The sequence below is a fragment of the Oncorhynchus tshawytscha genome, linkage group LG10 (genome assembly GCF_018296145.1).
Source record: "Oncorhynchus tshawytscha isolate Ot180627B linkage group LG10, Otsh_v2.0, whole genome shotgun sequence".
Lineage (NCBI taxonomy): Eukaryota > Metazoa > Chordata > Actinopteri > Salmoniformes > Salmonidae > Oncorhynchus > Oncorhynchus tshawytscha.
The window spans coordinates 63,311,222-63,336,795 of NC_056438.1; the positions used below are offsets into that span (position 1 = coordinate 63,311,222).

At 40.8% G+C, this 25,574-nt stretch overlaps 1 protein-coding gene across 2 annotated transcripts in view; it reads left to right on the forward strand.

Annotated features, from left to right (window-relative positions):
- Nucleotides 1-25,574, forward strand: part of sntg1 (syntrophin, gamma 1) — a 38,455-nt gene that overhangs the window by 4,105 nt on the left and 8,776 nt on the right. For both annotated transcript variants that reach the window (XM_024435862.2, XM_024435861.2), the window contains exons 2-12: nt 7,047-7,326; nt 8,253-8,307; nt 10,300-10,434; nt 10,692-10,748; nt 10,972-11,029; nt 11,131-11,174; nt 11,391-11,432; nt 11,750-11,852; nt 12,184-12,266; nt 12,628-12,758; nt 14,589-14,718. In XM_024435862.2, coding sequence (XP_024291630.1) covers nt 8,281-8,307; nt 10,300-10,434; nt 10,692-10,748; nt 10,972-11,029; nt 11,131-11,174; nt 11,391-11,432; nt 11,750-11,852; nt 12,184-12,266; nt 12,628-12,758; nt 14,589-14,718 — 810 coding nt within the window. In that variant the 5' untranslated portion in view covers nt 7,047-7,326; nt 8,253-8,280. The remainder of the gene's footprint in view (nt 1-7,046; nt 7,327-8,252; nt 8,308-10,299; nt 10,435-10,691; nt 10,749-10,971; nt 11,030-11,130; nt 11,175-11,390; nt 11,433-11,749; nt 11,853-12,183; nt 12,267-12,627; nt 12,759-14,588; nt 14,719-25,574) is intronic.

Genomic DNA, 25,574 nt, shown 5'->3' on the forward strand with positions numbered 1-25,574 from the left:
TTTGATTAGCCAACTATTGGCACTACTACCACCCTTATCATCTCTTTAAATATTTGATTCACACATGTTGGTTTACGATATTAACTTGGCCTTTTTGGGTGCATCACTGTTGCCTTTGAAAGTTATAAGTAAAATGTTAAAACTGCTAAATGTTCTCTCAGCCTCATGGCAAAATGTGAACAATAGCATGCGATGAGCAATAAAGCAGCACATTTTTCTCTCTGACCCATGGCAAAAAAAGTGTAGAATTGCGGGAAATTAGCTTTTAAACTGCAATATTTTATCTTAGCGTCATGACAACATGTGTAGAATAGCATTATAAAACTGCTAAATGTTTAACAAATGTGTTGAATTGCAGAAAGGTAGCTATTTTCACAAAAGGAAATCTGCCCCCCCCCCCCAAATACATGTAAAAAAAAAGATTGTTGCCCCAGGTTCCCAAATGCGGTAGTCGGTCCCTGAATGAAAGCCAATTCCACTGTGAAAAGACAAATTAGAAGCACTGATCCTGATGTTGCCCTTTAGCTATGGCTGCTGCCTCTGAAGGAAAAATGTAGAGGGTAAAGAGAGGCTATATGTCAAGGAGAGGCTGTATGTCTCTCTGGATGCGAGCATCTGCTAAATAACTAAAATGTAAATGTAAAATGTAAGGTGAGGTTGTGGCCTTGGTCATCTTCATCACAATTTACTGCAGTTCCAGGGCTGAGCAGGGGAAAGAGGAAGACTATCACACCTCATATTTCTCTGGGGGGCCGATTCGGTCGACCATCCATCCGTATGAATTGTCCCAGATGTTGACTGGATTTTACTGAGAACGAATGCTACAGTTGAAGTCGGAGGTTTACATACACCTTAGCCAAATACATTTAAACTCAGTTTTTCACAATTCCTGACTTAGGTCAGTTAGGATCACCACTTTATTTTTTATAATGTGAAATGTCAGAATAATAGTAGAGAGAATTATTGATTTCAGCTTTTATTTCTTTCATCACATTCCCAGTGGCTCAGAAGTTTACATACACTCAATTAGTATTTGGTAGCATTGCCTTTAAATTGTTGAACCTGGGTCAAACGTTTCGGGTAGCCTTCCACAATCTCCCCACAATAAGTTGGTGGAATTTTGGCCCATTCCTCCTGATAGAGCTGGAGTAACTGAGTCAGGTTTGTAGGCCTCCTTTCTCACACACGCTTTTTCAGTTCTGCCCACAAATTCTCTCTATGATTTAGGTCAGGGCTTTGTGATGGCCACTCCAATACCTTCTTTTTGTTGTCCTTTTACCAATACCTTCTTTTTGTTGTCCAATACCTTCTTTTTGTTGCCATTTTGCTACAACTTTGGAAGTATGCTTGGGGTCATTGTCCATTTAGAAGACCCATTTGCGACCAAGCTTTAACTTCCTGACTGATGTCTTGAGATGTTGCTTCAATATATCCAAATAATTTCCTACCTCATGATGCCATCTATATTGTGAAGTGCTCCAGTCCCACCTGCAGCAAAGCACCCCAACACCATGATGCTTCCACCCCCGTACTTCACAGTTGGGATGGTGTTCTTCGGCTTGCAAGCCTCCCCTTTTTTCCTCCAAACATAACGATGTTCATTATGGCCGAACAGTTCTTTGTCCCCATGTGCAGTTGCAAACCGTAGTCAGTTTTTTTTATGGCGGTTTTGGAGCAGTGGCTTCTTCCTTGCTGAGCGGCCTTTCAAGTTATGTCAATATAGGACTCTTTTTACTGTGGATATAGATACTTTTGTACCTGTTTCCTCCAGCATCTTCACTGCTTCAATTGCTGTTGTACTGGGATTGATTTGCACTTTTTGCATCAAAGTACGTTCATCTCTAGGAGACAGAACTCGTCTCCTTCCTGAGCGGTATCATGGATGTGTGATCTCATGGTGTTTATACTAGCTTACTATTGTTTGTACAGATGAACGTGGTACCTTCAGGCATTTGGAAATTGCTCCCAAGGATGAACCAGACTTGTGGAGGTCTACAATTCGTTTTTCTGAGGTCTTGGCTGATTTATTTTGATTTTCCCATGATGTCAAGCACAGGGGCACTGAGTTTGAAGGTAGGCCTTGAAATACATCCACAGGTACACCTCCAATTGACTCAAATGATGTCAAGTAGCCTATCAGAAGCTTCTAAATCCATGACATAATTTTCTGGAAATTTCCAAGCTTTTTAAAGGCACAGTTAACTTAGTGTATGTAAACTTCTGACCCACTGGAATTGTGGCACAGTGAATTATCAGTGAAATAATCTGTCTGTAAACAATTGTTGGAAAAATTACTTGTGTCAAAGTTACAAATTACTTGCACAAAGTAGATGTCCTAACCGACTTCCCAAAGCTATAGTTTGTTAACAAGAAATGTGTGGAGTGGTTGAAAAATTAGTCTTAATGACTCCAACCTACGTGTATGTAAACTTTCAACTTCAACTGTATAAGGGTTTGCGTGATGAATAAACAATAGCACAAACAGATTTGACTGTAGATGCTTCAGTCAGTCTGTCAGTCAGTGTACCTCAGAGTGTTATGTCTCTCTGTTTGCTACAGAGTCGCTGTTGTACAAAAATACAATTGTTTGTCCTCTAGCCCAGGCAGCGCAGAGCGATGAGTAAATTAGTCAATCCTCACAAACTCTCATAGCTCAAAACACACAACACTAATTGTGCTATTTTTGTTTCTTAATTACTTTTGTTCTGTATTGCAACTCAAAAATAGAGATAGATTTCAGATAATGTTAGCCCAGTGGTGTTATTCATTGTGTAATATCAATGTGGGAATGAGTTAAAATGCACATTGACTCAAGTTATGATGTTATTTGCTTATTACAGATAAGTAGGTTGTGACTTTATAATTTTCCTTAAAGGGCAAGTATGTCAGCTATATATTAGACGCCAGGTAAATGCCACACAGAGTCTTGATGCATTGTTTGTTGATTGTTCATTGCTTCATTTGTGATATATGTTTTCAAATCATTCATGAAATTGCAAAATGTCTGGGAGTACTATTTGGGAACAACTCCACATAATTACACAATTCATCTGGGAGGTATAAATGTACAGAATTAGAGTTCTGTCAGATTTAGCTCAAACTAAAATGAGAAGTTTCTTATTTTCCACTATGATGTACATTGAATGTAGGCTATTATAAGACCATTATTTCTGGTAATGTGCTATACATCCTTCAGACAGTATACCCCCATTTGACAAATTTGTCACTTGTCAAACAAATTGCTTTTCGTGCACAACCATGTCCCTTAGCATTTCAAGTCTTTTGCTGATTTAATAGAGGATACAGTTCTCTATTTCAGAAAATAATAGGCTACGTCATCTGACAGTGCAATGTAGGACTGGTTAGTTACACTGCTAATGGCTGCTACTTGAATTTCATGTTGTACTTCATGTTATTCTCATTTTTAAAATGAATTAGGGGGAATGAACTATCTATTATAAGAGGCACTGTAATGTGCATGAATACCTATGAGTTAAATGAATACCTATGAGTTAAATGAATACCTATGAGTTAAATGAATACCTATGAGTTAAATGAATACCTATGAGTTAAATGAATACCTATGAGTTAAATGAATACCTATGAGTTAAATGAATGTGTTAATGTTAATTGAGACAACAATGTCCGATTATTTGCTTCACTTCACTCAAGCCATTGGCTTATATGTTAGTATATTATCCTGTGTTGTTAATGGGACAATGTATTCATTTTAATTAAGACTCACTGGAGAAAAGTATATAAAACCCACCAGATGGTAAACGCTTGACCTCTAAATAAAATGTACCCCTCTTTAAAGCCACAATCTGGAGTTTGTGTTTTAGCCCCGCCACTTGGTTTGGTATAAATCTGAGAGATGGGGCTGGGGACACGTAACCAACACTCTCAAATTCATAAACAGAGCCATGGACACAAGCACCGACAGTCCATGAGTTCAACGTTATAGTTTTAAACACATTTTGAAGCTATAAATAAACCGTATATTCACATAACACCATTTGGTCATAATGAACCATTCCTGGATATTCAGTGCTATAATGGGCCAGCACCAGTTTGTGAAATGCTCCGGTTGGATTTAAGTTGGCACCCACTTGATAGTTGTAGGCTATGCCATGCCAAGAACCATTCATCACAATCAGGAAGGTCAGGAAGCGGGTCCATAAATGTGTCTGTCACTAATTTACCTCTGCTCCCTCACTCTCACTGCTGAATGGATCTGGTACAGAGCGAGCGTAATAGCACTGACCATACTGGTATAGAGAGATTGAGCACACATACGGTTGTGGCTCAGGTATTAGTTAACTTGAAAATCTCAAGAAGTAATAGCAATCTCTTCCTCTCCCTATATACTTGACAGAATGAAGAAAGTTACAGGGGTAATGCGGGGAGCAGTTTGACAGTCCCTTTTTCAAATGATGCAAAATAGTAGACAAGGACTCAGGAACTAGCAGAATATACAAAAGCCACACACACACACACACACGCACGTACGCACGCACGCACGTACCCACACACACACACACACACACACGCACGCACGCACGCACGCACACACACACACACACACACACACACACACACACACAATCACAGCCATGCATAGGCCTACTGTAAGGAGCATTTCAAAACAGTACACTAATTAGGGTGCTCTTGAATCTGACGGATCCTCTGTAAATACTGAGAAAATAATTGGTTGCTTTCTGAGGTTAGCCTTTGGAGAGCGACGATCAAGCACTGTTGACTTGTTTTTCTTATTCTTTCTGTCATGCAAAAACTATCAGGAGAAATCGAGCACAGACAGGATAAGAACATAAACACTATTTATTATAATGAAACCTCATGGTAAGGGCTATGAAATGCAATGAGATAGACTTCAACTATTTAATTGGAGTCAGCTCACTGTTTCATAGGACTACTCATGGTTGTTTTGTCACCAATTCATTTAAGTAGATTTTTTCCACAAGAACCAAATTTGTGCGTTTGGTTATTATCCCATTTTTCTGATGACTGTGCAGGTATGGACATATGGTTGAGAAATGGAAAATACTGTAGTTACTTTGGTTTGGATATGGCCTCGGGTCGGTTTGGCTCCAGATCAAGGACCGAGGTAGAGAAGAACTCATAGAGAATATCTAGTAGTTTTCATCTCATATTATCTCTATGGAAGAATCCGCCAAGAGAGAAGAAGGAAGGGAGATGGGCGTTGCTGGAGGTGGGATGCAGAAATCAGCCAGCACACCATTGTGATGTATGTCACTGTTTATATACTGTGTAGGCAGAAGGGTAGGCAGAGTTGTAAATTGATCCTGTCATCTGATTGATTTAATTTTTCCTCCTGAACCTATGTGTTAATTTCAACTAATCAACAATAATGGGAACTTCGCCTGGGTCATTAGTGCATTGAAACCAAGGAAAAGCTGTCTTTGCTAAAAGCTTTAAGCTCACATACCAGACTTTACAGATAGGTGTAAATGTACAGTATGTTGGGGTATACTTCATATCCAGAGGCACACTCGTCTGGTTACATAAGACTACTAAGGGCTCGGTCCGTATTCGTATCACGTCAGATCTGTGGTATGGTCAGATTGTCATTTCAAGGTAGTTTTCGATTGAGCCGACATATGCAGCATTTACCGTGAATGCAGTCTCCGCGAGCATGGGTAACATTGCCTTTACATTTCTGTCACGCTATACCACAGATCTTCTACGATACGTATTGAACCGAGCCCTAAAGCTTAAGCCTCGAGCTACTATAGTCACCTCCCTTAGATTCAGGTCACGGTACCAAGGTAACAGGTCGAATAAATGGCTGGTCTCTTCCTCGAGGGCCGACACCTGCTGTCTTCAGGTCCTAGGCAAGGCGATGTCTCTATCAGCCAACACCTTCCAAGCAAATTAAGCAAAACTACTCCTCTACACTCAACGCTAACTTTCTACTGCTATTGTGTCGGCGCCAGGAGTGCTATTTGAGAAACACTGTGCAGTGATTTGGGAAAAATATCTGTGCCTGTGAGTTACGCTGACTCAACTTAAATTGCACATAAGGTTCAGCTCAGTCTATCTGACTGGGATTCTGGCAGTGAAGTGAACTGCTTGCATTTGTCAGTATGTTCTCGAGGGCCCCTGCTGGAAGCAGGCCTGCATTCGTGGACAAACAGCCAGGCTGCATACAGTATATAAAACATTTCCTTTTTTAGATGCACATTTTAGGACAGATGTAGACATTCATTTTTAAAGAAGGTCTAAAAGAGCATCGGAATGCATCACTCAATGAGTTGGCAGGCTCCAGATGGAATGCCACGATATTCAGAGACACTGCAAAGGCTGTGTTTTAAATAAAGGTTTTTTTTTTTAAAAAGAAGTATTTTAGCATACTCTTAGATGCAGAGAGAAAAGATTTCCGTAACATGATGATGTATAGTTTCAAATGTGAATGAAAAGTGAGTTGAAAAGGTGCCTTAAAACAATGATCACAGAGGCAGCTTGCCAATACAGCTTCACAGATATGTGATATCGTGTCAACAAATGTGCACTAACGAGAATAAATTTTCCTGAGGTTTCAATTGCAACACAACAAAACACCTTGGCAGAAACGTTTGCGCTTGGCATACAAACAACAAGGACACTGAAGAATACGTGTTAATTGCCGTTAGGTATTTATATTTTTGGACCCACAGGTGCCTTCAACCTGCAGCAGTTGAGACTTTTCACCGCGTTGTAACAAACTGCTCTCTGAAATTCACCCTCTGCGCTTGTCAAAAAAATTGCCTCTGTGCCTTCCCATAAACTGGTTTGAAAACCATCACACCCAGAGTTATTCTGTCAAGTCATCAGTCTTTTTGCACTGGGAAATATTTCTGTGCGATGATTGGGAGCTCTGTAAATATGAAACATCATTGCATCCGGTTAAAGTGGTATGGGTTGTTACTGTTGTGCCATAATTTGTTGGCATTGGCCCTTTATAGCCTCATGGTTTAGTTCCCACTACCTCACAAACAAACTAATGTTATGTTTTGATCTCAACTCAGCTCATTCTGGATCTGAGTGGAACTGCTCCTGAGTCCACAATCGGACGCCCTCCGTAACCACTGTTGGAACTGTGGCAGCTCATACACCAGGTCAGCCACTGCCCAGAGCCAACACCAAGCCCACCGCAGGCCAGGCTTTGCCACCAGCTCCAGGGGAGGGCATGCGTCCCCCCACAGCCATGCCCAGGGAAGCTCCTCTGCCACGGGTAGGATCAGTGCTCACCTGCCTGCTTCATGGCTAGACCTCTACAGACGAAGAGCCGGGGGCCTTTCTACTGAGGTGAACCTTGAATATATACTGCAACATATACCCCTCGAGCACAATGTTTTTATAGTGTAACTATTTCCTTCTCAAGGACAGCAGTTTTTTTCACCACAAAGTTGAGGTCAAGGGAAGCATATGTTCTATATCTATCCTCATCCCCATCCAGAGCCATGTGTTTATTACTCTGTACTACTCCTTCATCTGATACTTGTTTTCAAAAGCTTCAATGATTAGCCCTGCTGTAACTCCGTAACAGATAGTGTAACACAGTCAGTCAGGTGACGGGAGCAATAGATTCCATATTGAAACATTTATCAGGATAGATACTTAGGTTCCCACCTTCAGTTTATGAATTATTCATAGACATTTAATGGTCTCTGGTTTCCCCCCTGATTAGTTCTGCACAAGATTCTGCTTGAAAGAAGTGAAATTGCAATGAAAATCTATTACTCTGGATTGATATTGCTGGTCCCACAAGGATGACATGACAGAAAATAGGCAGACCATGCCAGTGGGTTTTGTGTTTATATTAAGTGGTGCACAATCATACTACTTGAGTAATCTGTGTTATTACTACAAGTGAGAAGAACCATGTCACTGACTAACTGCTAGGTAATCTGTGTTATTACTACAAGTGAGAAGAACCATGTCACTGACTAACTGCTAGGTAATCTGTGTTATTACTACAAGTGAGAAGAACCATGTCACTGACTAACTGCAAGGTAATCTGTGTTATTACTACAAGTGAGAAGAACCATGTCACTGACTAACTGCTAGGTAATCTGTGTTATTACTACAAGTGAGAAGAACCATGTCACTGACTAACTGCAAGGTAATCTGTGTTATTACTACAAGTGAGAAGAACCATGTCACTGACTAACTGCTAGGTATTTTGTTCAAGAAGCTAATGCAATTGAATTTCCTCTTCTGTCTTTTTCCAGGGCAGATTCCCTCACTGTACCATAGCACATGGATTTCAGGACTTCAAATGAAGAGGTAGGTAGAATTTCAGTTGAATAGATTTCAATCCCTCAGCATTTTGCAAAGATAATTGGAGCAAATTGGTCTGCCACGGCAAATAGCATTTTGTCTTTTTACTTGACAGCGTACTCAATTGCTGACACATATTAACCTTTGCACCACCACAAGTGTCATTGAATTATCATATCTCTACAATGCATGATTGGCTTAGGTAGATGGAAATGTGACTGTCCTTGTTGCATACCTGGTGCCAACCGCCTGTGGTGTAAATTGTGAATGTACACAGACGACAGTGTCTGACTGGAGTTGATGATGTAGCTAGATAAAGATGGAGAGGATTAGGATGAGAAGGTAATGATGAAACACAAGATGGGATCAGAGATAAGGGTAATTACATACATGCTCTACAGCAGGTCAAACAATGCTCAGCCGAGTAGAGAGAGACAGACAGAGTAGAGGCTGCTTCTGATCTACCCAGTGATAGATATATCAGCATCGTAGCACTGATTCAGCTCGGCTAAAGAGAATGACTGCCTTCAACGTCTCTCTCTCTCTCTATCTCTCAACACACGCACACACAAACTCACACGTGTGAGTCATACACACACCGTGGATATAGTGTGCAAGGCAACTCACTGTAAAAACACTTTCACATTGAGATGCTGCTGTTGATATTAACACACACCATGGCTGATTTTTTTATGGTTTCTTTACACAGATCTAGATACTGTACAAGTAAATGTAATTCTTTGAGTTGCCATACCTACCATGTCACCGTATTTTTTAAACTGGTATCCTTTAGTGACACTACTGCGTTTGTCATCAAGGATGCTTAGTGACATTGGTGTGCTTGGCTTTACATGAATAATAAAAACTAAAAACGATTAACCTTTATTTAACTGGGCAAGTCAGTTAAGAACAAATTCTTATTTACAATGATGGCCTACACTGGCCAAACCCGGATGACGCTGGGCCAATTGTGCACCGCCCTATGGGACTCCCAATCACGGGCGGTTGTGATACAGCTTGGAATCAAACCAGGGTGTCTGTAGTGACACCTCAAACACTGAGATGCAGTGCCTTAGACCGCTGCGCCACTCGGGAGCACCTAAATCATGTAATCATGTCAGGTGAAGGTGTTTTTATTATTTAGACTTAACTGTGGTTTCAAGGACAGGACATGCATTCCAATTAGTTGGTGGGGAATTGGCTATACAGAATGCAAATGTATGCAGATCAGCTTGTTTTAAATGGATCACGGGATATGATGATGATTTCTCTCATTCCTTTCAGAGAAATGCATATCTGGTGACTGAGCATAATTTATTCAAACTTTTTAATTCCACAAGACCTTAGATGGATAGACAAAATGAAGATTGATTATTTAATTGGAGATTTATTAAATTAGATGACTGTAAATCTTTTTTTTCTGTTGCCTGTGATTAAGAGGCATATCGTTGCAGTTATCTGGTTTTGGAAAATTATCAAATAAGGATTTTTATTTTCAGGGCCAAGACAACAATATATTTTAGTCTGATTAATGTTATAGCACAGTGCATAGAAAATGCATGTAATTCAAACCAATTAGTGAAAATGATTTACTGAGAACTAACCTAATTAGCTTAACTATATTTCTACTGTCTCCTATTATCAAACATAATTGCAACATAATATTGAAGATGTATGCAATATAAACACTAGTGGAATTTTTTTCCCCCTGATGTGATCACGAATAATAACTATTTTCGAAACCTATTAGATACAATGTAATTGAAATGGTTTCTTGGTTACTAGCTTTCTGAAAGTGGTATATTCACATTGTTTTACATGTCACCATTTTGAAATTAACAGGCTAAGAAGAATTATCATTATCATACATGTCACTCTGTCAAGTCTCTTCAATGTCTTTACAATTTGATGACATTTTCATTTGATTTAATTTCATGGCCAGTTAATTTGGACAAAGAAGAACGATACATGATTTTCCCACTTTGATTTACTTTGCAGACAAAGACTGGGGTTTATCTGCTGCAAGATGGTAACGAGGAGCCTTTCAATATTCGACTGCACTTGGCTAAAGACATTCTGACCATTCAAGAGCAAGATGTCATCTGCGTGTCAGGAGAACCATTTTATTCCAGTGTAAGTAACCTGCCCTGCATGTCAAATTAAATACCTTGGGAAAGGATGTTTCAATTACCAGAAAAATATATCATGTCGGGCAGATGATACATTTGGAACCATGAGAGTGAAGTGTGAGCATGACTGGAGAGAAAATACCTTTTAAAATGGGCCTTTCCGTTGTCAGCTTTGTTATACTTGTACTATCTACGGTAAACTTTTATACTCGTAAGTATGTCCACAATAAACACCTCTTTATTCCATCTGATTCCTTGTAGGAGAGAACTGTAACGATCAGAAGACAGACGATTGGAGGTTTTGGCTTGAGCATTAAGGTCATTTAGATCTCCATTGATTAGACTGTTTCTGCCTATTCTATCATTGAATTTACTGTTACCTAATGCCATTGATCTTTTGAAGCCACAATTGATATATCAACAGTAGACTAATGGAGTATCGTATTGGGGAAGACACAACAGTTTTTCTCTTTTTTCCCTCTGTTTCTTTCCTTCAAATGTTTGTGCAACAAACTACATAACTATATAATTCACCCCCTAGGGAGGCGCAGAACACAAAATCCCTGTTGTGATATCAAAAATATCAAAAGAGCAAAAAGGTAAGCTTTCCTTTTTAGTTTTTTTAGTTTCCATTTCACTATGAGTTATGAATCACGGTTTATTTACCCGAACGTAATAATATCTAATATATTGTCTGCAGCTGAACTGTCTGGGCTACTGTTTATTGGAGATGGGATCCTCCAGGTAAGGGATAATGATTAGTATTTTGACAGTTTCTCCTGTCTTGGGTTATTCAGTATTTGTACTACAGGTATGTCTGATCAAATTCCAACTCCTTCACACTTTGCCGATGGATCACAATATGATATATTAGTTCACTGAGCCACCTCATATCATGCATATCATCAATTTAATGGATTGGATATTATTGTTACTAACAATAAGACTGTTTGTTTTTAGATAAATGGAATAAATGTTCGAAGCTATCGCCACGAGGAAGCGGTAAGCAGCTGCCAACTTAATATTTTATATTTCCCTGAAGCTGCAAACACTTACAACACCACTTCATCTTGTTTAACGTTTTGGACCTTATCTTTGGGGCATGTAAGATGAGTTTTACACCTTTTCCGATTTGTGTGTATCAACCTCCTAAATGTGTGAGGCTGCATAAATCTCCCAGGTTTTTAGCCGATATCTAATCTACTTGTTCTAAGAAGGGAATTTGTACTTCATCCATCATCCAAGTACGTGGTTGAGATGAGTAACAGACTTAGAAGTCCTATGGCAGTATTGTAAATTCACCAAATATTTCTTTACAGGTGCAGGTTTTGCGAAATGCCGGAGAGGAAGTCACTCTGACTGTGTCTTTCTTGAAGAAGACACCTGCTTTTCTGAAACTGCCTCTCTGTGAAGACTGCACATGTACGTGCATCTTAGAAACCGCCAAAGAAATAGAAGAGCTGAAATTGTAGGTTATTTTCAGTAAGGATATGATGAGAGAAAATAAAACAAGATTGGAGAAAAAAACTCCATCTGCACATGGATTACATGATGATTCGTGCATTGACTATTATTTGTCTGTGGTATAATTATCTCTGAAAAAGAGCTGGAAAGAAAAGTTGATTTGAATATAGTTTTTACCTGAAATAGAGATAGACATAAAAGTTCTGGATATTGTACCAAGGCTAAAGAAGATATGATATGACTTCCAAATGACTGAATAAATAACTTTTGAATGTCATTCTCCTCCCAGGTGTTCCAAGTGACCAGAGCAGTGGAACGTCCTCCCCTCTGTGCGACAGTGGCTTACACCTGAACTACCATCCTAACAATACGGTACAGTTTAGCATTCTTAACTCACCCCATTTTGAGACCGATCTCCTTTCTGTACAACTCTCAGCCATATCTGTCTCTCTGCAACCACATTAACAATGCCAGTAGGCTGTTGTTATTCTGCAGTGGCATTCACAGGCAGACGGTCACAGTCCGGGTGCTCTAACTCTTTCTCTGGGCCAGAGGAAAAAACAACGTATTCAGTAGTTGAACTATGGCTTGCACATATACAGCTTCTGCTGCATCTACATCTACCTGTATGAATCATGAACAAGCCTGGGCTATTGACGTATTAGAAAAGATACTATATGAAGAACTAAACTAAGAGGTGTTCTCTTCTTTCTGTGTGTATAAACCCCTCTAGGACTCACTGTCCTGCTCATCTTGGCCCACGTCCCCTGGGCTCCGCTGGGAGAAGAGATGGGTGGACCTGCGCCTTATTCCTCTCCTCCACTCCCGTCTGTCACAGCACATCCCGGGCTCTGACGTCTGCAGGTAAGCTCAGCGCTGGGCTGCAGCCGGGGGACCGGGGAATGTTTGTTGTCAAAACACAGCCAGGGGCCATTCTCTGTCACTACTGCTGAAGGTTCAGTGGCCCCTGTGCCTCGTCTATTTGAGAGGGGTCTGCTGGCGAGGGACTTTGGGGGCTAGGTGTTAGGATGACTTGTCTCCTGTAAATACCTTGAGACTATTCAAATGGAGAGGTCAGCCACTGGCAGTTACGGTGCCTTCGGAAAGTATTCAGACCCCTTGACTTTTTCCACATTTTCTTCTAAAATTGATTCAATAGTTTTTTCCCCACTCAAATCTACACACAATACCACATAATAACAAAGCAAAACTTGGTTTGCTGCACAGCTATTTTCAGGTCTCTCCAGAGATGTTCGATCTGGTTCAAGTCCGGGCTTTGGCTGGGCCACTCAAGGACATTCAGAGACTAGTCCCGAAGCCACTCCTGTGTTGTCGTGGCTGTGTGCTTACGGTCGCTTTCCTGTTGGAAGGTGAACCTTCGCCCCAGCCTGAGGTCCTGAGCGCTCCGGAGCAGGTTTTCATTAAGGATCTCTCTGTACTTTGCTCCGTTAATCTTTGCCTCAATCCTGACTATTTTCCCAGTCCCTGCCGCTGAAAAACATCCTCACAGCGTGATACTGCCACCACCATGCTTCACTGTAGGGATGGTGCCAGGTTTCCTCCATACTTGATGCTTGGCATTCAGGCCAAAGAGTTCAATCTTGGTTTCATCAGACCAGAGAATCTTGTTTCTCATGGTTTGAGAGTCCTTTAGGTGCCTTTTGGCAAACTCCAAGCGGGCTATCATGTGCCTTTTACTGAGGAGTGGCTTCCGTCTGGCCACTCTACCATAAAGGCCTGATTGACGGAGTGCTGCAGAGATGTTTGTCCTTCTGGAAGGTTCTCCCATCTCCCCAGAGGAACTCTGGAGCTCTGTCAGAGTGACCATCGGGTTCTGGGTCACCTACTTGACCAAGGCCGTTCTCCCCTGATTGCTCAGTTTGGCCGGGCAGCCAGCTATAGGAACAGTCTTGGGGGATCCAAACTTTTTACATTTAAGAATGATGGAATGATGGAGTACCTTCAATGCTGCAGAAGTGTTTTGGTACCCTTCCCCAGATGTGTGCCTCGACACAATCCAGTCTCGGAGCTCTACGGACAATTCCTTTAACCTCATGGCTTGGTTTCTGCTCTGACATGTACCGTCAACTCTGAGACCTTATATAGACAGGCGTGTGCCTTTCCAAATCATGTACAATTTATTGAATTTACTACAGGTGGACTCTCATCAAGTTGTAGAAACATCTCAAGGGTGATCAATGGAAACAGGATGCACCTGAGCTCAATTTTGAGACTCATAGCAAAGGGTCTGAATACTTTTGTAAATAAGGTATTTCTGTTTTTTGTTTTTAATAAATGTGCACAAATGTCTAAAAACCTGTTTTCGCTTTGTCATAACGGGGTATAGTGTGTAGGTTGCTGATGAAATAGTTTAATTTAATCAATTTTAGAATAAGGCTGTCGCGTAACAAAATGTGGAAAAAGTCAAGGGGTCTGAATACTTTCCAAAGGCACTATAAGACAGTGATTCCTCCATTTGCTGCAAAGCTTGCTTGGCTGTTACTTATTTCTCTTGAATAGAAATTGAGACGGCATGGGTTATGATTAATATATGGACAGACAAGCTGTTTGCCTGACTAAGGATAAAACATTTTTGAGATATGCCTTGTTCATATTGATATCGATGTTAATATCATACTGAATTGGTGCCAACCACTACTAAAAAGTATATTTGTCTGATTTTGATTTCTAAAGGAAACATGCATTTCAAGTCATAGCTGTGGATGGGGTTTGCAGTGGGGTTATCACGTGCCCCACTGCTGAAGATTGCCTAGATTGGCTCCAAGCAATAGCAGCCAATATATCAGCTCTCACCAAGCACAATGTGAGTACAATCAAACTAAATTGATGTGCTTCTTAGGCAAAAACATGAGTAAGATAGATTCGATTTTAGGTCGATTTTCCATAGTCTTAAACAGCCACGGGTTCGGTTTTGATGAAAAATGTAATAGAACACTGTATTACTACACTCATATGGATTGAGGATGGCTGTTAAGGTGATTGAGTATCTACACACAGTAGTTAACCTATAACAGTTTATGATCTTGTCAATTTTCATTAAGGTTTCACACAGCTAACTATCATTAAATGTGTCAGATGTATCATATAAGTCATATACTTATGAATGTCTTTTCATGCTATGGGACATGAAACATCCACATTCTTGGAGGCGTAAGTCACAATATCAGTGTTGGTGTTTGGAGGCAGTCCCTACATACACTTACATCCCCCATGCTAACCAATACACTTGTATTAGCTATAATTCATAATAATGCATTATGTAATAATAATCATCCCGAGAGGTGGTAAGCAAATTAAAAGTAACTCAGGAGATAGCGACTGTGTACTATGCTCCATTTCTCTGTTTGCATGTCTTTGAAAAAGCTTTCTCTGGCTGGATGTGTTAGTGCTTTGTGTTACTTCCAGATGGATAGTGCTCAACAAACAGGGGAAGGCAGTTCTGTATCTTACTGCATGGACCATCCTCAATTTGTATCCTCCAGACAGAAAGCAAATATACGTTTTGTTTTTTAGTGTTGCTATCTCTTAGCAGCACAGTTGATTTTTTCCAAATACATAACAGGTTGGCCATTAGTGTTTAATGATTAAGTGGACCTGGCAAAGACCAGGTCAGGAAGTAGAGCTAAAAGCTAGCCTGGCTGTCGCTCGCTAACTCTAAGTCCCACTCAGATAAATCTTCATTCTGGACTCGGTGGGTGGTTGGAGCACTGCTGAGAGAGGGGTTAGGAATGTAGCTAGTAAAGAGCATCTCAACACCTAGCTTAGTATTAGCAACCTCTGAGAAATGTAATTATAATGCAGCCTAAGGGCAGTGTGAGGGAGACCAGCGTCTCTAGGGGGCGAATGTGGAGTGGAATAAGTGAGGGGTCACATTGAGCATAATAATGATGAGTAACTGTCAATACTGTACTGTGTGGATGAGAGGGTTTTCTGGCTGTCGCCACCTTGCTCATCTCTTACTGTACCAAAGTGCATGAAAGAGGTTGTAACCCAGATATGATTACGGTGCATTTGGAAAGTATTCAGTCCCCTTGACTTTTTCCACATTTTGTTACTGTTACAGCCTTATTCTAAAAATGATTCATTTTATTTAAAAAATATTCATCAATCTACACACAGTACCCCATAATGCCAAAGCCAAAACAGGTTTTAAGAAATTTTAGCAATAATAAAAATAAATAAAAAACTGAAATATCACATTTACATAAGTATTCAGACCCTTTACTCAGTACTTTGTTGATGCACCTTTGGCAGCGATTACAGCCTTGAGTCTTCTTGGGTAGGACGCTATAAGCTGGCACACCTGTATTTGGGGAGTTTCTCCCAATCTTCTGTGCATATCCGCTCATATCTGCCCATCCATCAGGTTGGATGGGCAGCGTCGCTGCACAGCTATTTTCAGGTCTCACCAGAAATGTTTGATCGTGTTCAAGTCCGGGCTCTGACTGGGCCGCTCAATGCTATTTAGAGATTTGTCTCGAAGCCACTCCTGCATTTTCTTGGCTCTGCATTTTCTTGGCAGTGTGCTTAGGGTCGTTGTCCTGTTTGAAGGTGAACCTTCGGCCAGGTCTGAGGTCCTGCGTGCTCTAGAGCAGGTTTTCATCAAGGATCTCTCTATACTTTGATCCGTTCATCTTTCCATCGATCCTGAGTAATCTCCCGGTCCCTGTAGATGAAAAACATCCCCACACTATGCTTCACCGTAGGGATGGTGCCATGTTTCCTCCAGATGTGACGCTTGGCATTCAGGCCAAAAAGTTCAATCTTGGTTTTATCAGACCAGATAATATTTTTTCTAATGTTCTGAGACTTTTTTAGGTGCCTTTTGGGAAACACCAAGCAGGCTGTAATGTGCCTTTTATTGAAGAGTGGTTTCCGTCTGACCACTCTACCATAAACGCCTGATTGGTGGGGTGCTGCAGAGATGGTTGTCCTTCTGGAAGGTTCGCCCATCTCCACAGAGGAACTCTGGTGCTCTGTCAGAGTGACCATCAGGTTCTTGTTCACCTCCCTGACCAAGACCCTTCTCCCCCGATTGCTCAGTTTGGCTGGGCGGCCAGCTCTAGGAAGAGTCTTAGTGGTTCCAAAATTCTTCCATTTAAGAATGATGGAGACCACTGTGTTCTTGGGGACCTTCAATGTTGCAGAAATGTTTTCGTTCCCTTCCCCAGGTCTGTGCCTCAACATAATCCTGTCTTGGAGCTCTAAGGACAATTTCTTTGACCTCATGGCTTGGTTTCTGCTCTGACATGCACTGTCAACTGTGGGACCTTATATAGACAGGTGTGTGCCTTTCCAAATCATGTCTAATCAATTGAATTTACCACAGGTGGACTCTCATCAAGTTGTAGAAACATCTCAATGATGATCAATGGAAACAGGATGCACCTGAGCTCAGTTTTGAGGGTCATAACAAAGGGCCTGAATGATTATGTAAATAAGGTATTTCAGTGTGGTTTTTTTCAACAAATTTGCCACATTTAAAAAAACTCAGACTGGGGGGAAGATTCACCTTCCAACAGGACAATGACCCCAAGCACACAGCCAAGACAACTCAAGAGTGGCTTTGGGATAATTCTCTGAATCCCCTTGAATGGCCCAGCCAGAGCCCGGACTTGAACCCGATCGAAAATCTCTGGAGAGACCTGAAAATAGCTGTGCAACAACGCTCCCCATCCAACCTGACAGAGCTTGAGAGGATCTGCAGAGAAGAATGAGGGAAACTTCCCAAATACAGGTGTGCCAAGCTTGTAGAAACATACCCAAGAAGACTCAAGGGTATAATTGCTGGCAAAGGTGCATCAACAAGGTACCTGAGTGAAGGGTCTGAATACTTGTAATGTAAATGTGATATTTCATATATTTTATAATATATATATATATATATATATATATATATATACATTAGCTACCATTTCTAATAACAACTTTTTATTTATTTAATCCATTTTAGAATAAGGCTGTAAGGTAACAAAATGTGTAAAAGGGGAAGGGGTTTGAATACTTTCCGAATGAACTGTATGTGGTATTCTGACCCAGAAACCAGCTCATGTATAGTCCGGTAATAAAAGGCATCTTTCCATAACATTGAAAAAATAAACATTGGTCCCTCTACTGGATCACTGTTAAATTGTACACTTTTGAAAATGGGACACTGTGAAAATGTAAATGTAATAGCTATAATTTGGTATAATTTGGTTCTCTCTCTATTCCTGTGAGAGAGTTCTACTTATAGCGTGGTGGTTATTTGGCGGTGCTGATACCTGGGTTCAAATACTATTCCAAACCATTGCAAATGCGTTATCTGTGCTTGATTGAGCTTGCCTGGCTTCATGGGCCAATAGACTAGTCCCAAAAGTTTAAATCCCACCTATCTGGCGCTATAGGCAGGCTAGAGCAAACACTCAAAGTATTGGAAAGATTTTAAATACTATTTGAAACCCGTTCCGAGCTGCTGATACCTGTAATCTTGCAGAATGTTTCATTTGAAGCCTCAATGCTGTCTCTGTCTCTCAATTCAATTCCATTTCAATGTAAGGCTCTTTATTGGCATGGGAAACATATGTTTACAGTGCCAAAGCAAGTGAAATTGATAATAAACAAAAGTGAAATAAACAATAAAAAATTAACAGTAAGCATTACACTCACAAAAGATCCAAAATAATAAAGACATTTCAAATGTCATATTATGTCTATATACTGTGTTGTAATGATGTGCAAATAGTTAAAGTACAAAAGGAAAAATAAATAAACAGGTTATATTTACAATGGTGTTTGTTCTTCACTGGTTGCCCTTTTCTTGAGGCAACAGGTCACAAATCTTGCTGCTGTGATGGCACACTGTGGTATTTCACCCAATAGATATGGGAGTTTATCAAAATTGGATTTGTTTGCAAAGTCTTTGTGGGTCTGTGTAATCTGAGGGAAATATGTGTCTCTAATAGGGTCATACATTTGGCAGGAGGTTAGGAAGTGCAGCTCAGTTTCCACCTCATTTTGTGGGCAGTGTGCACATAACCCCTCTTCTCTTGAGAGCCAGGTCTGCCTTTGGGGGCCTTTCTCAATAGCAAGGCTATGCTCACAGAGTCTGTACATAGGATTTCCTTAAGTTTGGGTCAGTCACAGTGGTCAGGTATTCTGCCACTGTGTATGTACTCTCTGTTTAGGGCCAAATAGCATTTTAGTTTGCTCTGTTATTTTGTAAATTCTTTCCAATGTACCGGGGACATTTCAGCAAACATTAGCTATGTCGTCTTCAGTCTAGCTAAATGAGATGGAGATAACAAAACATTACAAAAACAAATCTGTCAACAAAATGTATTATAGTACTTGACTATCTGAGGTGGAAGCTAGCTACCGTAACTACCTAATAACAAGGGTACACGGAGAAACTATGTTGCAATTTTAGTTGCAGTTGAGTTGCTTGCTAATGTTATTTGCTGGGGGGTGTTACACAAAACACTTCAGACGCAATTAGCTAGTTACCTTCAACTAGAGTTGCAACAAAGTTGTCCAGTGTCTAACGCTAGCCTAGTCAACAACAGTCATGACCGGTTAACATTACCGCAGGCTCCATTGCATTGACTCGCATCGCCTCCCCATTCAGTTAAAGTAAACTCACCCCATTCCGTACAAATGTGCGCAACCGCAACATTCAAACGAGGCTACAAAGAAAACTAATGGGACTGTAGCGACTGTGTTGACTTCAAAATCGGGGGTGTGAACTAGGTTTCTATTCATGCGTTGATCGACATGGTAATGGCTCTATAGTATTGGAGAAAAGTTGAAAAAAACGGACCCTCCGTTACATCGTGGCGTGTAACGTACAGCACGCATAAAGCAACTATTTCTGAATTATAATCTCTCTCCACCAGGTGTAGCACTTCTCTCATCCTTTAGAAACAAGAAATGGACAGTGATGAGGGTAAGGGGGGATACCTAGTCATTTTTTTCGTCATCATTGCATGCTATCATCATTCTCAAAGCCGCTGTTTACTTCTAAGATCACTTTAGCACCGCCCTAAAAACCCCATTCAAATTTGACACAAACCTTCAAATAGGTATGTAATGACACATTATATAAACTCTTTATAGTGTTTTATTTACATTTTAGAGGAGATAAGGTGATAAGTTGGACAGATCGAGTGAAAAAAGCAATTTTCCCACATGACATCTCTCCTTCTCACTATCACGCATTAGTTTAGCTTCCCCACCTGCCGTTTTTAAAAAGACCCGACGGGGCTCATTGCCTGCTTGAATTATGCAGAAACGGGCAGCGTTTAGGTCATGCCATTTATTTGGTTGGAAAGGGAAGAAATTGTGCTTTACAATGGTATTGACATTACAGTTGATCTGGAAGTATTACGTTTTTGTGGCGCTAAAATAAGGGCAATTGTACGGACCAAGGTGATGTACGAGTTTACGTTACTTTTGCTTGACTCCGAAGTGAGCGATGTTGATGATGGTCGGTCGGTAACCCCTACACCATAACCCTCTAAATTTTAAATGGAGGTGCAAGGGCTTCAACGTTGGCCTATGACTATTTTCCATTCGGAAACTCCCGGTTGTTGCATCGAAAGTGCCCTTCATTGCGAAGTCTACCTCCACGAAGTGCTGTCTGCAGATCCTGCTAGCTCGAGCTGGCACGTCCTTCATCTTTAGGACATGGAGCCACTTCTTCAAAAGTTGTGGGTCCTCGGGCAGCCGATTGGTAGCTTACAGAGGGAATTTTTTTGAGCCAATTCATACAGTCTGCCGCTATACAGTTCATATTTGAATGACTAATTGTTGTTGCCATCTTCGTTGTCCGCACCTAACATCACTCTCTTCGATTCACTCTCTGATTGAAAACTCAATACCACAGACAATTTGATGATTCCTGCCAGTGACACACTGGCGTCAGTCATTACTATGGCAATTTAAAATGGCACTGACCATAGCTCAAATAAATCTTGTTGATGATCAAAATACTAAAAATAGAGATGTCAGTTAAATGCACATGTTTAGTATTAGTGGATTGACTACATCTAGTAGCTTCGATTTAGTTCCTGAAGTTTTTCCATTCCCCTTTAATGATAATGCAGAGAATTTTCCCAAGGTTGCTGTTGACACATATTCCCCGGTAGTTATTGGGGTCGAATTGTCTCCCCTTTTGTGGATTGGGGTGATCAGTCCTTGGTTCCAAATATTGGGGAAGATGCCAGAGCTGAGGATGATGTTAAAAAGTTTAAGTATAGCCAATTGGAATTTGTGGTCTGTATATGTAGGATACCATCAACCCCACTAGGCCTTTTTGGGTTGGAGGGTTTGTATTTTGTCCTGTAGTTCATACAATGTAATTGGAGAATCCAGTGGGTCTGGTAGTCTTTAATAGTTTATTCTAAGATTTGTATTTGATCATGTACAGTTGAAGTCAGAAGTTTACATACACTTAGGTTTTAAAATATATATATATATTTCACCTTTATTTAACCAGGTAGGCTAGTTGAGAACAAGTTCTCATATGCAACTGCGACCTGGCCAAGATTTTTTTATTTTAATTTTATTTTACCTTTATTTAACCAGGTAGGCAAGTTGAGAACAAGTTCTCATTTACAATTGCGACCTGGCCAAGATAAAGCAAAGCAGTTCGACAGATACAACGACACAGAGTTACACATGGAGTAAAACAAACATACAGTCAATAATACAGTATAAACAAGTCTATATACAATGTGAGCAAATGAGGTGAGAAGGGAGGTAAAGGCAAAAAAGGCCATGGTGGCAAAGTAAATACAATATAGCAAGTAAAACACTGGAATGGTAGTTTTGCAATGGAAGAATGTGCAAAGTAGAAATAAAAATAATGGGGTGCAAAGGAGCAAAATAAATAAATAAATTAAAATTAAATACAGTTGGGAAAGAGGTAGTTGTTTGGGCTAAATTATAGGTGGGCTATGTACAGGTGCAGTAATCTGTGAGCTGCTCTGACAGTTGGTGCTTAAAGCTAGTGAGGGAGATAAGTGTTTCCAGTTTCAGAGATTTTTGTAGTTCGTTCCAGTCATTGGCAGCAGGGAACTGGAAGGAGAGGCGGCCAAATAAAGAATTGGTTTTGGGGGTGACTAGAGAGATATACCTGCTGGAGCGTGTGCTACAGGTGGGAGATGCTATGGTGACCAGCGAGCTGAGATAAGGGGGGACTTTACCTAGCAGGGTCTTGTAGATGACATGGAGCCAGTGGGTTTGGCGACGAGTATGAAGCGAGGGCCAGCCAACGAGAGCGTACAGGTCGCAATGGTGGGTAGTATATGGGGCTTTGGTGAAGCAAAGTAGTTCGACACATACAACAACACAAAGTTACACATGGAATAAACAAACATACAATCAAAAATACAGTAGAAAAATCTATATACAGCATGTGCAAATGAGGTAGGATAAGAGAGGTAAGGCAATAAATAGGCCATGGTGGCGAAGTAATTACAATATAGCAATTAAACACTGAAATGGTAGAATGTGCAGAAGATGAATGTGCAAGTAGAGATACTGGGGTGCAAAGCAGCAAGATAAATAAATAAATATAGTATGGGGATGGGGTAGATTGGATGGGCTATTTACAGATTTTTTTCAGTTCGTTCCAGTCATTGTCAGGGTAGCCTAGTGGTTAGAGTGTTGGACTAGTAACCGGAAGGTTGCAAGTTCAAACCCCCGAGCTGACAAGGTACAAATCTGTCGTTCTGCCCCTGAACAGGCAGTTAACCCACTGTTCCTAGGCCGTCATTGAAAATAAGAATTTGTTCTTAACTGACTTGCCTAGTTAAATAAAGGTAAAATAAAAATTGGCAACAGAGAACTGGAAGGAGATGTGGCCAATGGAAGATTTGGCTTTGGGGGTGACCAGTGAGATATACCTGCTGGAGCACGTGCTGCTATGGTGACCAGTGAGCTGAGATAAGGCAGGGCTTTACCTAACAGAGACTTGTAGATGACCTGGAGCCAGTGGGTTTGGCGACGAGTATGAAGCGAGGGCCAGCCAACGAGAGCGTACAGGTTGCAGTCGTGGATAGTATATGGGGCTTTGGTGACGAACGGATGGCACTGTGAGAGATTGCATCCAATTTGTTGAGTAGCGTGTTGGAGGCTATTTTGGAAATGATATCGCCGAAGTCGAGGATCGTTAGGATGGTCAGTTTTACCAGGGTATGTTTGGCAGCATGAGTGAAGGATGCTTTTTTGCGAAATAAGAAGCTGATTCTAGATTTAATTTAGGATTGGAGATGTTTAATGTGAGTCTGGAAGGAGAGTTTACAGTCTAGCCAGACACCTAGGTATTTGTAGTTGTCCACATATTCTAAGTCAGAACCGTCCAGAGTAGTGATGCTGGACGGGCGGACAGGTGCGGGCAGAGATTGGTTGAAGAGCATGCATTTAGTTTTACTTGCATTTAAGAGCAGTTGGAGGCCACGGAAGGAGAGTTGTATGGCATTGAAGCTCGTCTGGAGGTTAGTTAACACAGTGTCCAAAGAAGGGCCAGAAGTATACAGAATGGTGTCGTCTGCGTAGAGGTGGATCAAACAATCACCAGCAGCAAGAGCGACATCATTGATGTATACAGAGAAGAGAGTCGGCCCGAGAATTGAACCCTGTGGCACCCCCATAGAGACAACCAGAGGTCCGGACAACAGGCCCTCCGATTTGACACACTGAACTCTATCAGAGAAGTAGTTGGTGAACCAGGTTGGAGTCATTAAAACTTCCGTTGGCCACATCTCCTTTCAGTTAAGAACAAATTCTTATTTTCAATGACGGCCTATGAACAGTGGGTTAACTGCCTGTTCAGGGGCAGAACGACAGATTTGTACCTCACTGTATCACAATTCCAGTGGGTCAGAAGTTTACATACACTAAGTTAACTGTGCCTTTAAACAGCTTGGAAAATTCCAGAAAATGATGTCATGGCTTTAGAAGCTTCTGATAGGCTAATTGACATGATTTGAGTCAATTGGAGGTGTACCTGTGGATGTATTCCAAGGCCTGCCTTCAAACTCCGTGCCTCTGTGCTTGACATCATGGGAAAATCAAAAGAAATCAGCCAAGATGTCAGAAAACAAATTGTAGACCTCCACAAGTCTGGTTCATCCTTGGGAGCAATTTCCAAATGCCTGAAGGTACCACGTTCATCTGTACAAACAATAGTATGCAAGTATAAACACCATGGGACAACGCAGCCGTCATTCCGCCCAGGAAGGAGATTACGTTCTGTCTCCTAGAGATGAACGTACTTTGGTGTGAAAAGTGCAAAACAATCCCAGAACAACAGCAAAGGACCTTGTGAAGATGCTGGAGGAAACAGGTACAAAAAAATCTATATCCACAGTAAAACGAGTCCTATATCGACATAACTTGAAAGGCCGCTCAGCAAGGAAGAAGCCACTGCTCCAAAACCACCCTAAAAAGCCAGACTATGGTTTGCAACTGCACATGGGGACAAAGATCGTACTTTTTGGAGAAATGTCCTCTGGTCTGATGAAACAAAAATAGAACTGTTAGGCCATAATGACCATCGTTATGTTTGGAGGAAAAAGGGGGAGGCTTGCAAGCCGAAGAACACCATCCCAACCATGAAGCACAGGGGTGGCAGCATCATGTTGTGGGGGTGCTTTGCTGCAGGTGGGACTGGTGCACTTCACAAAATAGATGGCATCATGAGGTAGGAAAATTTTGTGGATACATGTATATTGAAGCAACATCTCAAGACATCAGTCAGGAAGTCAAATCTTGGTCGCAAATGGGTTTTCCAAATGTACAATGACCCCAAGCATACTTCCAAAGTTGTGGCAAAATGGCTTAAGGTCAACAAAGTCAAGGTATTGGAGTGGCCATCACAAAGCCCTGACCTCAATCATATAGAAAATTTGTGGGCAGAACTGAAAAAGCGTGTGCGAGCAAGGAGTCCTACAAACCTGACTCAGTTACTCCAGCTCTGTCAGGAGGAATGGGCCAAAATTCCCCCAACTTATTGTGGGAAGCTTGTGGAAGGCTACCCAAAACGTTTGAACCAAGTTAAACAATTTAAAGGCAATGCTACCAAATACTAATTGAGTGTAAACTTCTGACCCACTGTGAATGTGATGAAAGAAATTAAATCTGAAATAAATCATTCTCTCTACTATTATTCTGACATTTCACATTCTTAAAATAAAGTGGTGATCCTAACTGACCTAAAACAGGGAATTTTACTCGGATTAAATGTCAGGAATTGTGAAAAGTTTAAATGTATTTGGCTAAGGTGTATGTAAATTCCAACTTCAACTGTATATGTTTTTGCTGTTTGTTCTTTGTTATAGAGCCAACCAAATTGGAGAAGTGGTTTATCCATACATCTTCTTTTTGGATAGATAACTCTTTGTGTTGTTTGTTTGGAGTTTTCCAGTTTTCCCAGAAGTGGTTAGAGTGTATGGATTTTTTAATTATTTTGAGTTGATTTCTGACGTGCTGTTCCTTCTTTTTCCATTGTCTATTTCTGTTGTTTTAGTGATTCACCACAGTGAAGGCGTAGGCTCAGGTTTTCTGGGTCTCTATGTTTTTGGTTGGATAGAATTCTCAATTTTTCTCTGTTGAGATAATTTCATTAGTAATTTCTAGCCAGATGTAAAATGTTCCTGGTTTGACTAATTTAATAGA